The 17,057-nt window shown below is 43.6% G+C and overlaps 1 protein-coding gene across 4 annotated transcripts in view; it reads left to right on the top strand.

Annotated features, from left to right (window-relative positions):
• Positions 1 to 17,009, top strand: part of LOC108039332 (inositol 1,4,5-trisphosphate receptor) — a 25,818-nt gene extending 8,809 nt beyond the window's left edge. For 3 of the 4 annotated variants that reach the window (XM_017116291.2, XM_017116290.2, XM_044457057.1), the window contains 19 exons: positions 3,822 to 4,126; positions 4,242 to 4,312; positions 4,377 to 4,492; positions 4,810 to 5,614; positions 5,708 to 6,927; positions 7,382 to 7,551; positions 7,611 to 7,766; positions 7,823 to 7,976; positions 8,038 to 8,179; positions 8,252 to 8,278; positions 8,638 to 9,287; positions 10,129 to 10,620; positions 11,283 to 14,048; positions 14,118 to 14,310; positions 14,372 to 14,494; positions 14,719 to 14,891; positions 14,950 to 15,114; positions 15,173 to 15,598; positions 15,655 to 17,009. In XM_017116291.2, coding sequence (XP_016971780.2) covers positions 4,026 to 4,126; positions 4,242 to 4,312; positions 4,377 to 4,492; positions 4,810 to 5,614; positions 5,708 to 6,927; positions 7,382 to 7,551; positions 7,611 to 7,766; positions 7,823 to 7,976; positions 8,038 to 8,179; positions 8,252 to 8,278; positions 8,638 to 9,287; positions 10,129 to 10,620; positions 11,283 to 14,048; positions 14,118 to 14,310; positions 14,372 to 14,494; positions 14,719 to 14,891; positions 14,950 to 15,114; positions 15,173 to 15,598; positions 15,655 to 16,221 — 8,517 coding nt within the window. In that variant the 5' untranslated portion in view covers positions 3,822 to 4,025 and the 3' untranslated portion in view covers positions 16,222 to 17,009. The remainder of the gene's footprint in view (positions 1 to 3,821; positions 4,127 to 4,241; positions 4,313 to 4,376; positions 4,493 to 4,809; positions 5,615 to 5,707; positions 6,928 to 7,381; positions 7,552 to 7,610; positions 7,767 to 7,822; positions 7,977 to 8,037; positions 8,180 to 8,251; positions 8,279 to 8,637; positions 9,288 to 10,128; positions 10,621 to 11,282; positions 14,049 to 14,117; positions 14,311 to 14,371; positions 14,495 to 14,718; positions 14,892 to 14,949; positions 15,115 to 15,172; positions 15,599 to 15,654) is intronic. The other variant, XM_017116292.2, reaches the window with a different exon arrangement.
• Positions 17,010 to 17,057: the final 48 nt, after the last annotated feature.

Below are 17,057 nucleotides of genomic sequence, written 5' to 3'. Positions count from 1 at the left end.
AGGCAAATCACTTGTACTGCCACAGTTTATTGTGATAAAAAATAATTGCTATGTTGGCAAACAGATTTAATCGTCATCCGGAAAACGTGAAAATTCTTCCCACCCTTAGAACCAATTTATTGTATGTAGCGGGGTGTCTTGAGTTGATGGCACAGCTGTCTCCGAGGACCCAGTTTGCCTTCCGAATTCCACGGTCCTTGTAGGGGGAAGAGGTCCTCGTTTCCTGCCTTCAGTCATCTACTTCCCTTCATCACTGCTAACAAGATGGACATATTTGAGCAGATGGGTGTTGCCATCCTGCTCTGCTGAGCCGGATTTCGCTGAATTCCTGACCCATAAAGTGGCTTGGCCCAGAGAAAAGTTATGAATTTCTCATTTCCTCAACTGAAGTGATGTATTCGGCGGAATTTTTGAGCTTATAAGCCCTGTCTAAACTGAAGTTTAAGGAGGCGCAAAGAAACATTTTCGGTAATTGTTATGTCAATCAATATGATTAACTGGAGCCATACATAAATCGAATGCGTTCTAACCTTAAGCTCTTCCCCGCTTTTCACATCCCACTCAGCTCATTAGTATGCCCATGATGTAGCGCCTTAAGCCGAACTAATCATCTGAAACAAATACATTAGAATAATAAAAATAGCAAATAAATAACTGCCTCTTTGGGATATGCGAGCTGAGAATTAAATAAATAAATAAACCATAAATATCTACAGAAATATCTACAGAAATTATCTTAGACATAACAAGAAAGGAAAGCTAACTTCGGGCGGAGCCGAAGTTGATATACCCTTGCAGAATACTCTGTAAATTATATTCTCCAAAATTATTCATATGATGCATTCTTAATACTCATAAAAAATCCCAACTTCCTAACTTTAAAAACACCAAAGTTATGGCATTTCCAATCGTTCAGTTATATGGCAGCTATAGGATATAGTCGGCCGATCCTTATGAAATTTGGTAGGTCGGATTGATTGGCCAAATATAAAACCCATAGAAAATCCCAACTTCCTAACTTGACAAACACCAAAGTTATGGCATTTCCGATCAATCAGTTATATGGCAGCTATAGGATATAGCCGGCCGATCCTTATGAAATTTGGTATGTCGAATTGATTGGCCAAATATAAAACCCATAGAAAATCCCAACTTCCTAACTTGACAAACACCAAAGTTATGGCATTTCCGATCAATCAGTTATATGGCAGCTATAGGATATAGCCGGCCGATCCCGGCCGTTCCGACTTATATACTGCGTGCAAAGGAAAGAAGGGTGTGTGCAAAGTTTGAATTCGATATCTTTAAAACTGAGAGACTAGTTCGCGTAGAAACAGACAGACGGACAGACAGACGGACAGACGGACAGACGGACAGACGGACAGACGGACATGGCTATATCAACTCAGGAGGTGATCCTGATCAAGAATATATATACTTTATAGGGTCGGAGATGTCTCCTTCACTGCGTTGCACACTTTTGACCAAAATTATAATACCCTCTGCAAGGGTATAAAAATGTTTAACAATTTGGACATACATAAATACAAGACTAACAGAAGTTAAATTTTTCAAACAATTCGTCGTTTGACTATAAAGTTAGAATAAACCAAAAGACATCCATTCGGAGAATCACCTTAAATATGTACTAAAGCAGAATATCTGTTCTATGTTAAGTTTATTTTCCCGAAAGAACTTAAAACAACTTATAAGAACCCTTCAAATAAAAACCACTGTTCCAACTACTATTGCTTGCTTCCATAACGCTCGTCACACAATGAAAACATTTGCCTCATCCTTTGCAATCTAGTGTGACAATGTATGTATTTGTTCTTTCCATTCGCAATGCATCCGTTATGTGCAGATAATAAAGAAAGAAATCATAAAAAAGCATAAAAGCGTCGACTACAAAAATCGTTAAAGCTGACAACTTTAGTTGGTACATTTTAAATGTGGACACCAAGTAGAAATGTTTATTGGAGTTATTAAAGACTCGACTTGCCGTCTCTCAAGGGGTGGAAATATAAAGAATTCGCTGGTCTGTCCCAAGGCACGATACAGAGTAATGTGGGGTCGCTCGACCGACTGCTATGAATTTTTTATAGCCAGCTAACCCAAAAAAAATAAATGGCCCCCACATCGTGCCCTGGTGGCTTTAACAACATATTTTTTGTGTCTTATTAAAAGCAAAGTCTAGAGTGAGCAATTAGATAAAGTAAAATCGAATATATGTATGGATGTACTTCTGACAAACTAAGAATAAAACAAGAAAGGAAAGCTAACTTCGGGCGGAGCCGAAGTTGAAATACCCTTGCAGAATATTCTGCAAATTATATTCTCCAAAATTATTCATATGATGCATTCTTAATACTCATAAAAAATCCCACCTTCCTAACTTTAAAAACACCAAAGTTATGGCATTTCCAATCGTTCAGTTATATGGCAGCTACAGGATATAGTCCATATGAAATTTGGTAGGTCGGATTAATAAGCCAAAAATAAAACCCATAGGAAATCCCAACTTTCTAACTTTACAAACACCAAAGTTATTTCATTTCCGATCAATCAGTTATATGGCAGCTATAATATATAGTCGGTCGATCCTTATGAAATTTGATATGTCGGATTGATTGGGAAAATATAAAACCCATAGAAAATCCCAACTTCCTAACTTTACAAACACCAAAGTTATGGCATTTCCGATCAATCAGTTATATAGCAGCTATAGGATATAGTCGGCCGATCCTTATGAAATTTGGTACGTCGGATTGATTGGCCAAATATAAAACCCATAGAAAGTCCCAACTTCCCAACTTAACAAACAGCAGAGTTATGGCATTTCCGATCAATCAGTTATATGGCAGCTATAGGATATAGTCGGCCGATCCCGGCCGTTCCGACTTATATACTGCGTGCAAAGGAAAGAATGGTGTGTGCAAAGTTTGAATTCGATATCTTTAAAACTGAGAGACTAGTTCGCGTAGAAACAGACAGACGGACAGACAGACGGACTGACGGACAGACGGACATGGCTATATCAACTCAGGAGGTGATCCTGATCAAGAATATATATACTTTATAGGGTCGGAAATGTCTCCTTCACTGCGTTGCACACTTTTGACCAAAATTATAATACCCTCTGCAAGGGTATAACAAATGAATAAATTTTGCTTTAAAAGGCACTACACATAGATTGTTAGCCATTACACTGAAACTATTATGTGTATATGGGAACAAAAAGTAAAAAATATAATTAGCCCACTTCAGACCGTCATTTTTTTGCGTTCTAATTTTAAAATTTATAAAATCGATAGTTTGGTAATTTACATGTATGTATATAAATGGATTTCGAATTCTGCTTTTTGTGCTTTCCAGTGACGAGATAAATACTGTTAATGTTAAAATTTGATTGCGTATATTATTGGGCGAAATAGTTTTCTTTTCAAATAGTTTGATATTTTATGTTTGTAGTGTCCGATAAATCTACATTTATGAAGCTATGTAATAACATTTTCCTAAAGAACAAAAGCTTTAGTAGTTTATCAAGAAATACACATATTTAAATTAATAATAATGAATAACAAAACATATTACCAGAAAAAGGGGCGTTACCGAAAACATTTATCATAAACAAAATACATATCATTTTAAAGATGTGTGAGTGGTTTTACAATTATAATAAGTAGTATTTAAAATAATACAAGAATAAGCAACCTTCAAGTAACCTGTTTATATATAAGAGTCATTCTAAAAGCATACTTAATGTGCCCCCAGAGATGTAAGCCAACTCATGATTTTGTTCTCTTTGCTAAAACCCGCAGGACATAGCGAGGACGACAAATCATTGCAATTAACTCGCGTAACCGCCTGCGCCTTCCAAACAATAGCAACAGAAGCAGCCACGTGGGGAGCATTGGGCGGAGGTTCATTGTTGCGCCACCCGGCGGCAGCCACTCCATACACTCGGCACCCCCCACCCAGATCCAATCCTCACCTCGAGCTAGGGCTCACAGAAGGCTGCCAGCATGGGCGACAGTATAATTGGCTCGGCGAGCTTCCTGCACTTGGGCGACATCGTGTCCCTTTATGCGGAGGGCAGCGTTTGCGGTTTCTTGAGCACACTCGGGTAAGTACCATTGTCCAGGCTGAACGAGATTTTAACGAGCGAAACCCTCGGAGGCGGATCCCCTGGTACCACCTGTTGTTGAACGTTCTAATAAATATGTGATTTGTTTTGCCAGCTTGGTCGATGATCGCACAGTCGTGTGCCCCGAGGCCGGAGACCTGAGCTGTCCGCCCAAAAAGTTTAGGGGTAAGTGTAGACAAAATTTGATATTTAAGAAATAATGTTTACTGAATTATTATTACGTTTTCAGACTGCCTCATTAAAATATGTCCCATGAATCGATACTCCGCCCAAAAGCAATTTTGGAAAGCAGCTAAACAATCGGCCAGCTCCAATACAGATCCTAATCTGCTCAAGCGCCTGCATGTAAGTATCTTATAAAGAAACAGGATAATCATTCCTTAAATTTATTTTTTTTATAAAACATTCGTATGCTTGATATTTAGGAAGATTTGTAGTGGTTTTACTATTCTTACTTGTTTAAGTTATTCTTAAAACTACAGGATCACTGGGAATTTCAGTTATTGCAAACATTTAAAGCCACATTAATGAGTACTCTCCTAACTTTAGTAACTAATTCTAATAATTTCTCACTAAAATTGAAATAAAAGGAGAAATACAATTTTCTACTTATGAATACCATTTTATTCAAATATTACAACTAATTAAAATATATTTATCAGCACGCTGCCGAGATCGAGAAGAAACAGAATGAAACGGAAAACAAAAAACTGCTGGGAACCTCAATCCAATATGGACGGGCTGTGGTGCAGCTCCTGCATCTGAAGTCCAACAAGTATCTGACGGTCAACAAGCGGCTGCCGTCGCTGCTGGAGAAGAATGCCATGCGGGTCTACCTGGACGCCAATGGCAACGAGGGCTCCTGGTTCTACATCAAGCCGTTCTACAAGCTTCGCTCCATCGGCGACTACGTGGTGGTGGGCGACAAGGTGATCCTCAGTCCGGTAAACGCCGACCAGCAGAATCTTCATGTGGCGGCCAACTACGAGTTGCCCGACAATCCTGGCTGCAAGGAGGTCAACGTGCTCAACTCGTCCACCTCGTGGAAGATCTCGCTGTTCATGGAGCACAAGGAGAACCAAGAGCACATCCTCAAGGGCGGCGACGTGGTGCGCCTCTTTCATGCCGAGCAGGAGAAGTTCCTCACCATGGACGAGTACAAGAAGCAGTACCACGTCTTTCTGCGCACAACTGGACGCACCAGCGCTACGGCTGCCACCAGCAGCAAGGCTCTCTGGGAGATCGAAGTGGTCCAGCACGACTCCTGCCGAGGAGGCGCCGGCGACTGGAACTCGCTCTACCGTTTCAAGCACCTGGCCACGGGCCACTACCTGGCAGCCGAGGCGGAACTGGATGTGTCGACCGGTGCAACTGGAGCCCCCACTACATCCGGACACGAGCTGCATTTGGGGGATTGCAGCAAGGACTCGGGCCTCAGCTGCTCCACCATGAACTCCACCCTGAATGGTAAGTGCTATCGAAAGCCAGTTTATCTGGTTGAAATTTATTTTAATAAATTTAAATTAGCACTTTCTTATTGACTTTTCCCCGATATTTCAGAGAAACCCAAAGGCAAGCAGTACCGCCTTGTGTCCGTTCCGTACTCAGCGGATATTGCCTCGGTGTTCGTGCTGGACGCTACTACGATGGCTCGCCCGGACAGCCTGGTTCCGCAGTCCAGTTACGTTCGCCTGCAGCACATTTGCTCCAATACGTGGGTGCATGCCACATCAATACCCATCGATGCGGACGATGACAAGCCGGTGATGTCCATGGTCTGCTGCTCGCCCATCAAGGAGGACAAGGAGGCCTTTGCTCTAATTCCCGTTTCTCCGGTGGAGGTGCGCGACCTGGACTTCGCCAACGATGCCTGCAAAGTGCTGGCCACGGTGACCAGCAAGCTGGACAACGGCAGCATCTCCATCAACGAGCGGCGGGCGCTGATCTCGTTGCTGCAGGACATAGTATACTTCATAGCCGGAATGGAGAACGAGCAGAACAAATCAAAGGCTTTGGAATTCACTATAAAGAACCCCATCAGGGATCGGCAGAAACTGCTCCGCGAGCAGTATATCCTCAAGCAGCTGTTCAAGATCCTGCAGGGACCTTTCCAGGAGCACACGGCTGGCGACGGCCCATTTCTGCGGCTGGACGAGCTCAGTGACCCGAAAAACAGTCCGTACAAGAACATCTTCCGGCTGTGCTATCGCATCCTGAGGCTGTCGCAACAGGATTATCGCAAGAATCAGGAGTACATAGCCAAGCACTTTGGCCTGATGCAGAAGCAGATTGGATACGATATCCTGGCGGAGGACACCATTACGGCTCTGCTGCACAACAACCGCAAGCTCCTGGAGAAGCACATCACCGCCGCCGAGATTGAGACGTTCGTCGGTCTGGTGCGGAAGAACATGCACAACTGGGACTCTCGATTCCTCGACTACCTCTCCGATTTGTGCGTGTCCAACCGCAAGGCCATCGCCGTCACCCAGGAACTGATCTGCAAGAGCGTGCTCAGCGACAAAAACAAGGACATACTGATCGAGACGCAGGTGAAGGCTCTACGGAGCGGATCCGCCTCAGCGCGCTGCTTCAAGGGCACCTCCGAGGACGTATGCCTGGCCACCCTGGCCGAGGTGGCCGGCGACGACGAGGATCGGTCGGATGTGCAGTCCACGTCCACCACAACCACGTGGGACAGTGCAAGCCTGAACGAGGACGAGGACAGCATCTCGACGGGGGATAAGTACGAGATTCACCTGAAGTGGACAGGACAACCGGTGGGTGGTGAATTTTATTTGTTTCATATTGGTAAAGAGAAAATTACGAAACTAAATGTTTATTGTTTAATTGATGCAACTTATAGTATATATCACTGCAGGAAATAACTTTTTTTTTAAGGCTTATAATCACAATAATTTTTATAAAATTCATATTGTTAACTTATATTTCTTTATCTTAAAGTATATACATTTTTTTATCACAAATAAATAGTAGCTTGCATGAAAAAATTCTTATATCGATAATGTTGCTCAAAGACATAAATTCTCCATAATTAATTACTTATTCACTGCAGTTCGCAATGATAAATGGTATTATATTTGCAAGGGTTTTACGATTTTCAAAATGCAGGTCTTGGCTTTGTTAGGGCTATACCATAAATATAAAATAAGCCCCCCAATTGGAACTAAGTGCTGACATTACTTGTTATGTGTGTAATTTTTTGCCTTGCAGACTTCTCGATCAATGGCTGATTTGGCCAACTGCGATGGGGGCGAACTAGAGGCTGCCATACTGAACTACTATCGCCACCAGTTGAATCTGTTCTCCAACATGTGCCTCAATCGTCAGTACTTGGCCTTGAATGAACTCTCCCCTCGCTTAGATATTGATTTGATTCTGAAGTAAGTATTTCCTGATAGAAATGAAGAATCCCTCATTAAATCTTAATAAATTCCTGCAGATGCATGTCAGATGAAACGATGCCCTACGAGCTGCGAGCTTCATTCTGTCGATTGATGTTGCATCTCCACGTGGATCGCGATCCACAGGAGCCAGTTACTCCCGTGAAGTATGCCCGTCTCTGGAGCGAAATACCCTCTAAAATGTCAATCATGGAGTAAGCTTAAATATGGATATAACTGAGAAAAAGTGGATAACTATCTCCTTCTGCAGCTATGATGGCAAGAACCAGCAGCCTGACCAAAACAAACAAGCGTGCCGGGCCAAGTTCAACACAACCATCGCCTTTGTGGAGAACTATCTGTGCAATGTAGCCACCAAGGTGTGGCTCTTCACTGATCAGGAACAGAACAAGCTCACCTTCGAGGTAAATTCGACTACAGACACTATAGATTCGAAGATATCCTATAAGTGAATTCCCTTTTCAGGTTGTTAAACTGGCTAGGGACTTAATATATTTCGGTTTCTACAGCTTCAGTGATCTTTTGAGACTCACCAAGACGCTCCTTTCCATCCTAGATTGTGTATCCGATACCTCATCGGGGGCCTTTGCCAGCACGGATATTGATTGTAAGTACCTCAAAAAGTTAAAATTTTTAGAAAACTTTAATTTTTTGCGCTCCTTGATCTTCTATTAACAAGCTGTCGAAGAGGAGACAGGCACAGAGGGTAAGGCGTTCTTAGGTCTGAAATTCAATAAGGCAAAACTCAAAATATTCACTGTATTAAAGAAAAACAAGAAAATTAAAAACAAGGGAAAAATTGTACTTAATTTTTTAAATACAAAAACTAAATCAATAACGCAGGTTTATCGACTTTAAAAATATAATTATTTTTAGAGTTAGCCAGCCTTTATTAACAGCTTTTATTTGCCATAAGTATTTTAGATATTTGAATTGATCTATTATTGAAATTGACTTATTTGCAGTACCATTTTATTATTTCACTCCCATCATTGCCATAAAAAGTATAAGAATTATATAAAATAATACATACCTAATACATAAATAAAATAATCAATATTTCAGCCGAGGGCGGTGTACTGCGCTCCATCGGGGATATAAATACAGTGATGACATCGCTGGCCCTGGGATCCGTTGGTCAGGCCATAGCTGCTCCGAGCATATCGCTGCAGCAGCGAAAGTCGGTCTCCCAGTTGATGAAGGAGTATCCATTGGTGATGGACACCAAGCTGAAGATAATTGAGATACTCCAATTCATTTTGGACGTACGCCTGGACTATCGAATCAGCTGCCTGCTCTCCATATTCAAGCGGGAGTTTGACGAGTCCGAGGTGGCCGCCTCGGCAGCCAACATTGAGGGGAGTCAGCAGCAATCCCAGCAGCAGCAACCGCAGACGCCTGGCAGCGCCACTGAGACCGATCCCTTGGAGAATTCTGAGGCCGTGGCAGCTGCCGCGGCTGCAGCAGCCGCTGCAACTGCTGCCCGCCAGAAGAACATCGACCTGGAGTCCATCGGGGTGCAGGCGGAGGGCATCTTCGACTGCGAGCGCAGCGATGCAGCGAACCTGGACTTGGATGGCCAGGGCGGACGCACTTTTCTGCGCGTCCTCCTCCACCTGATCATGCACGACTATGCGCCGCTGGTCTCGGGTGCCCTTCACCTGCTCTTCCGGCACTTCAGCCAGCGCCAGGAGGTCCTCCAAGCATTCCGACAGGTAGGTTGCATTGGATAGAGAGCAGCATAATTTATACGTTATTTTAATAGCTTTCAAATATTTGTAATGAAGCTTTATTGCTATAAGTATTTCAAGTGCTAACAAGTGCTAACAAAGCTTTTGTTAAAGAATTAAAAAATTTTTAAATACTTTAATTGAAAACAAGTTTATGTTTGAAACGCATACATTCTATTCATTATAAAAACGCTTAAAAATTAGTCTTAAAAATTCTTGAGTTATTAATTTTTTGAAACTTATTTACATACCTTCCATCAACTAAATAATGCAATGGTGGAGAATAAACAATAGATTATTAAAATACGCAGGAACCCAAAAACCTTGGAAATCGTTATTGCAATTGGGAATAAAACACAAAACAAAAGAATAACATTTTTAAAACAGCCACAACTAATTACAAAACATTGCTACGTTAAAAAAGTATATTTTATTTAAAGAAGGACTCTTATCGTTTAGATTCCATTTATTTGTATTAGACTACGGCAGGCCGTGGATAATAAATTTAAATATTTACCAACAACTAACTCATTGATTGATCTAATGCTCATCTTTTCTTTTGTGTTTGCATGCGCTAACTCTCTATCTCTTTCTCTAAATCGAGACTCGACCTTACTAATCCGATACCATGTATACTAATATAATCGTATATTCACGCAATTGAACTCATGTACTAGTTTAAAAAAACACAACTAACAAAGTGGACGTACACCGCATACCGTACCGACCGAACTTTTGATTTTGTATGTACCCATGATTTGAAAAAACTTCGGGCTAACCGGCAGTGCGAGACTAAAGAGGATCTGCCATCCATCTCCGTTTTCAGGTGCAACTTCTGGTGTCAGACAGCGACGTGGAGTCGTATAAGCAGATCAAATCCGACCTCGACATCCTTCGTCAGAGCGTGGAAAAGTCGGAGCTGTGGGTGTACAAGGCCAAGGCCACGGATGAGCTGGGGGCCACCGATGCCGGCGGTGACGCCGTCAACCTGGAGTACAACGCTGCGTTGTCCCAGGAGCAGCGAAACGAGTACCGCAAGGTCAAGGAGATTCTCATCCGCATGAACAAGTTCTGCGTCACTGCCTCCGGTTCGGGTTCTGTGGTCAAGCCGCGAAAGCACGAGCAGCGCCTGCTGCGCAACTTTGGCGTCCACACCGTTGTCCTCGATCTCCTCCAGAACCCCTACGACGAGAAGGACGACGAGCTGATGAAGGAGCTAATGTGCCTGGCTCACGAGTTCCTGCAGAACTTCTGCCTCGGGAATCAGCAGAACCAGGCCCTGTTGCACAACCATCTCGATCTGTTCCTGAACCCGGGTGTAAGCTATACAAATCTTGTTATTACTTTTTTTTTACATATTTTGCTCCACCTTATAAATAATATGTATTAAAAAAAATTTTTAAAATTCTCAAAATCAATCTGAAGCTGAACCAACACGTTTAATAGCTTGAAAATTCGAAAATTTAAACCTTTCACCCTCTGGTGTACAGACACTCCTCGTGTTTGATTAAAAATTAAAACTTGATTTTAGTTTAAAGATTACACAAATTTAAATCGATTTATAAATGTCACATGAGAAAATTCTTAAAATTTTTTGTTTTGTTCGCATTTAATCTTTTATAAAAATTACCGCCGATGTGATTTAAAATTTAAAAAGTAATTTTACTACTTCAGACTGGAAACAGAGCTGCAGCAAAAACAGTAGCAGTGCAATGGAGGAAGGTTAACATTTCTATTGATTTACAAAATAAATGATTCTGTACCATAGATCCATGTACTTCCGCTAAAAATTTAACTGTCGCTATAATTTATGGTATGTCATCAGTTGCATCAAGTATGGGGCTTTACCTTTAGGTAATCTGTTAAAATTTATAGCCAGATACGATTCTTAAGTCGTTTAAACAGATGTTGCTTGACATGACCATGATTCTTCGCTTAATTATAAATTCATAAACTAATAATGCATTATTGGTCCTTTAGATACTGGAGGCGAAGACAGTGTGCGCCATCTTTAAGGACAATCTGGCGTTGTGCAACGAGGTGACGGACAAGGTAGTGCAGCACTTCGTGCATTGCATCGAGATCCATGGCCGGCACGTCGCCTACTTGCAGTTCCTGCAGACAATCGTGCGAGCGGAGAACCAGTTCATCCGCCGCTGCCAGGACATGGTGATGCAGGAGCTCATCAACTCCGGCGAGGATGTGCTGGTCTTCTACAACGACAAGGGCTCCTTCAACCACTTTGTGCAGATGATGCAGCACCAGATGCTGCGCATGGAGAAGCTGGGCGACGACAGCCCCCTGAAGTACCACGTGGAGCTGGTGAAGCTCCTGGCCTGCTGCACGATGGGCAAGAACGTCTACACGGAGATCAAGTGCAACAACCTGCTCTCGCTGGACGACATAGTGACCATCATCTGCCACCCGCTCTGCATGCCGGAGGTGAAGGAGGCCTACGTGGACTTCCTCAACCACTGCTACATCGACACGGAGGTGGAAATGAAGGAGATCTATGCCTCCGGGCACATGTGGAACCTGTTTGAGAAGAGCTTCCTGGTGGACATCAATCAGCTCATCACAAACGCCGCCGCCGCCAGCAACAAAACGCTCCAGGCATACGTCCTAAACGGAGTGACCAATCTTCTGAGCAGCTTCTTCGCCAGTCCATTCTCAGATCAGAGCGCCATCGTGCAGTCCCGCCAGTTGATCTTCGTGCAGCTGCTCCAGGCTGCCCACAGGCTCACCCAGTGCCGGTGGCTGTCGCTAGGGGATCGCTTCAACGTGGAGAACTGCATCCGCACGCTGACAGAGTCGGCCAAGATGCGTAGCATCTCCCTGCCTCCGGAGCTGGAGCAGCAAGTGGCCACCATGTCCAGCAAGACGGCCATGCTGACGCGCCAGACCACGAAGTGGCTGCTGGCCTCAAAGCAGCCCAAGTACGAGGCTCAGCAGTCGGCAAGTCTGATGCGCTGGGATCGCTCAATCATCGAGGGCTTGCAGGACATCGTGTCCCTCTTGGAGGATCAGCTAAAGCCGGTGGTGGAGGCCGAACTCTCGCTCCTGGTGGATATTCTTTACCGCTCGGAGCTGCTCTTTCCTGCCGGAACAGAAGCACGTAAACGTTGCGAAAGCGGCGGCTTTATCCGCAAACTGATCAAGCACACCGAGAAGCTGCTGGAGGAGAAGGAGGAGCGCATGTGCGTCAAGGTGCTGCGGACGCTGCGCGAGATGATGGCCATCGATGTGAACTACGGCGAGAAGGGCGATGCACTGCGTCAGACACTGCTGCTGCGCTACTTCCAGACAAAGAACACGCCAAGGTTGCCGGACGAGGAGCTGCCCCTGCTGACCGCTCCATTGGTGGATTCCGCCAAGCAACACCACCTAGTGACACATGGACCAGGGGCCAAATACTTACAGAGAGCGGGCAAAACGCTTCACGAGATGCAAAACCATTTGGACAGAGAGGGAGCCTCCGATCTGGTAGTCGAACTGGTCATCAAGTCCGTGCACTCGCCCAACATTTTCGTTGAGGCCGTAGAGCTGGGCATTGCTCTGTTGGAGGGCGGAAACCCCATCATCCAAAAGGGCATGTTCCAAAAGTTCCTCAGCGACGACCTTAACCAGGCCTTCTTCAAGGTCTTCTTCGAAAAGATGAAAGATGCGCAGCAGGAGATCAAGTCCACAGTGTCGGTGAATACCACCGATATCGCCGCCAAGGCGCACGAGCACAAACAAGACGCCAATCTGGAGCTGGACAAGATCTCGCGCAAGCACGGCCTCAAGAGCAACGGAGTGGTTATCACGGAGGAACTCAAGCGGGAGCTGCACAATGCCGGACTGGCGACTGCCCGGGCTTACGGAAACGCCCGCAACATCCACTCCGGCGAGGAGAGCTCTGCGATCAGTGTGAATAGTCCGCTGGAGGACATACTGGCCGAGAAGCTGGAGAAGCACAAAGACAGTCGGGAGCAGCGCAACCAGCTGTCCAACAAGGTGCTGGTGATGCAGCCCATCCTGCGTTTTCTGCAGCTGCTCTGCGAGAACCACAATCCGGACATGCAGAATCTACTTAGGAACCAGAACAACAAGACTAACAATAATCTTGTCTCGGAAACGCTGATGTTCCTGGACTGCATCTGTGGCTCGACGACCGGAGGATTGGGACTACTGGGCCTGTACATTAACGAGCACAATGTGGCTCTGATCAATCAGACCTTGGAGGCCCTCACGGAGTACTGCCAGGGACCGTGTCACGAGAACCAAAACTGCATAGCCACCCACGAGTCAAATGGACTGGACATCATAACGGCGCTTATTCTGAACAACATCAATCCATTGGGCGAGAACCGCATGGATCTTGTGCTGGAGCTGAAGAACAACGCCTCCAAGCTGCTCCTGGCCATTATGGAGAGTCGTGGTGACAGCGAGAACGCGGAGCGTATTCTGTACAATATGAATCCCAAGCAACTGGTGGAGGTGGCCTGCAAAGCCTACCACCAGGAGGAGCTGATCGACGAGCAGGATGATGGGGATGAGCCGGACGCCGGGTCAGATGATGATGATGCCACCGTGAGTCCGCGGGAGGTGGGCCACAACATCTACATCTTGTGCCACCAGCTGGCGCAGCACAACAAGGAGTTGGCCGGCCTGCTCAAGGCCTCCGAGGATCCGCAGTCCGCCAGCTTCGACGCAAAGACCAGTCAGGCTTTGATGTACTACGCCACGCACACCGCCCAGATTGAGGTGAAATTAATTTACTTATAATGTCCTTTTCTCAACTAATCCCAATGTTTGCAAACCATACGTTTATAGATTGTTCGCAACGATCGCACTCTGGAGCAGATAGTCTTTCCCATTCCCGAGATCTGTGAGTACCTGACCACAGACACAAAAATCAAAATCCTTAACACCGCCGAACGGGACGATCAGGGCTCCAAGGTTGCTGACTTTTTTGATAAGGCAGAGGAAATGTTTAACGAGATGAAATGGCAAAAGAAGCTTAGAAGTAAAAAACTTTAACTTTGATTAACAATTTTAAATTAACCTTTTCTTTTGAAAATTTATAGGTCAACCTCTACTATTTTGGATTAGCAGTTACATGTCCCTGTGGAGCAATATACTGTTTAATTGTGTGGTTGTTATCAATATGATTGTGGCCTTCTTCTATCCTTTTGATAATACTGTACCAGGTAAGGTGGTTAGCAAGACTGATTTGAAATTGTGCGATTGGGGATAAACTTATACTTTAATATTTCAGTAAATGGTTTGGGGATTCCCATTAATAAAAGCAATATTGTTTATTTAAATGAAATATATAAATAATGTAAAGTTTAGCTTGGTGAAGATTAATTTCACAGTTCTTAAGAGCATTTTTTTATTTCGAAAACCCGAAAATTCTTATTAATATTTTCAGAGCTCAGTTCACATATTTCTTTGTTATTCTGGATCATAACGATATTTTCACTGGTGATCGTGATAACGCTGCCCCGTGAGTCTGGAATAAGAACTTTTATCGGATCCGTAATCCTACGCTTTATTTTTTTACTTGGACCGGAGTCAACCCTTTGCTTACTGGGAGTGGTCACGGTATAAATAACTGACTATATCGTAATTAAACTACTTTAACTGGCTTCGTCCCAAATAGGTCACTCTCAAAAGCGTTCACATAGTGAGCATAATGGGAAACAAGGGCACTCTGGAGAAGCAACTAATTAAAATCATAACTGACTTTCAGTTACTTTACCACTGCATTTATATAGCATTTTGCTTCTGTGGCCTGATCTTTCATCCCTTCTTTTACTCCTTGCTGGTGAGCTATAATAACATTTTTTTACCATAAAAGTTTCCTATAATTACCTATTTCTTAGCTCTTTGATGTGGTATATCGTGAGGAGACGCTGGTCAATGTTATTCGATCGGTGACACGCAATGGACGCTCTATTGTTTTGACAGCTGTCCTGGCTCTGATCTTGGTCTACTTGTTCTCCATAATTGGCTACATGTTTTTTAAGGATGACTTTCTGGTCAGTGTGGACTTTGAGGAGCAGGACAATGTATCGCCGCCGGCGGTCCCCTTGACTATATCAGTGCCAGCGTCAGGAGATGCCTGTACCGCCCCAGATGAACTGGGAAACTGTCCGTCGACAAAAGATGTGGCATCTTCAAATGGCGGAGGTGGCGATGTAAAGGAGCGGTCCTGCGATTCACTTGTCATGTGCATAGTGACCACACTTAACCAAGGCTTGCGAAATGGTGGTGGCATTGGCGATATACTCAGGGCTCCCTCAAGCAAGGTACAATATTATATCCGCCTGTTAATCTCAGCATATCTAATTGTTCTGTTTTTTAGGAGGGCTTGTTTGTGGCTCGTGTCATTTACGACCTACTTTTCTTCTTCATAGTCATTATTATTGTTTTGAACCTCATATTTGGCGTCATTATCGATACATTCGCCGATCTAAGATCGGAAAAGCAGCAAAAAGAGGCCATCCTGAAAACAACCTGCTTCATCTGCTCCCTCAATCGATCGGCCTTCGACAACAAGACGGTCAGCTTCGAGGAGCACATCAAAAGCGAACATAACATGTGGCACTATCTGTACTTTATTGTCCTTGTAAAGGTCAAGGATCCCACTGAGTTCACTGGACCCGAAAGCTATGTGTATGCGATGGTGAAGGCTGGAATCCTGGAATGGTTTCCCCGCCTGCGCGCCATGTCCCTGGCGGCTGTGGATGCTGATGGAGAGCAGATCGAGTTGCGCAGCATGCAAGCGCAGCTTCTGGACACGCAGCTGCTCATAAAAAATCTTTCTACCCAGCTGCATGAACTTAAAGATCACATGACGGAGCAGCGGAAACAGAAGCAGCGGTTAGGATTGCTCAACACAACGGCACACAGCCTCCTGCCGTTTCCGTGAGGCTGTTAGAAATAGAATAGAATACTAGTTTTGGCACTTTATTTTGGTTAACATTCCCTGTGCACCCGCATAATTGTGAACCCAAAAGTATTGGCAACAAATCATTCTCAATGTATTCACTACGGGAGTAAACATACAAAACAAATCTCGAAGAACGGTAGAAAATCCCGAGTAAATACCAACAATCATTCTGTATTAGATTCGAATTCCAAAAAAAAAACATACAAAACTGCTCAAATAATATCTAGCGGGATTAAATTCTATAAAATGAGTACATTAATATGTAGTAACTTCACTCAGAGAACTTAGGGCTGTTAACATGTTAATTAGTGGGCGTGTTAATCTTTTTTCACAACCTAAAAAGTTTTTACCTTACCCTCCTCGATGTCTTTGTAATACCTGAAGCTAGAATCTAGACCTATGTAGTTAACTTGAAAATGTTCGCAGAGCGACCTTTATAAAATTTTCGAAAACAATTTAAGCTGTCTTAAATTAAATATAATTTTTAATTGTTAATATGGTATAAATATTTTTTGATAAGTTTGAATACAAGTAGAACTCGACTTGCAGAAAAAATTAATTATTGTGATTACTCTTTTCTATATTGATTGCGTTTTTTACTTCTGAATGGTTTACTTAGTGCTCGAAACGAGTTGTGTTGGTTAAATTCATTGTAAGCTAACAGTTAAAGTATATATCCTAAGCGAAACTACACTAAGTCTAAGTGAAACTTTATATCTTTACAAGTAAATGGAAATATATCTTTTAAATAAATACTATCAAATTCACTTGTATAATTGTTTGCATTTCGTGGGTTTCATAAGTAGGCAATACAT

Source organism: Drosophila rhopaloa, unplaced genomic scaffold (assembly GCF_018152115.1).
Source record: "Drosophila rhopaloa isolate 14029-0021.01 unplaced genomic scaffold, ASM1815211v1 contig_155, whole genome shotgun sequence".
Lineage (NCBI taxonomy): Eukaryota > Metazoa > Arthropoda > Insecta > Diptera > Drosophilidae > Drosophila > Drosophila rhopaloa.
Note: the sequence above shows the minus strand (reverse complement) of the source record. Positions and strands in the feature narration are given on the sequence as shown.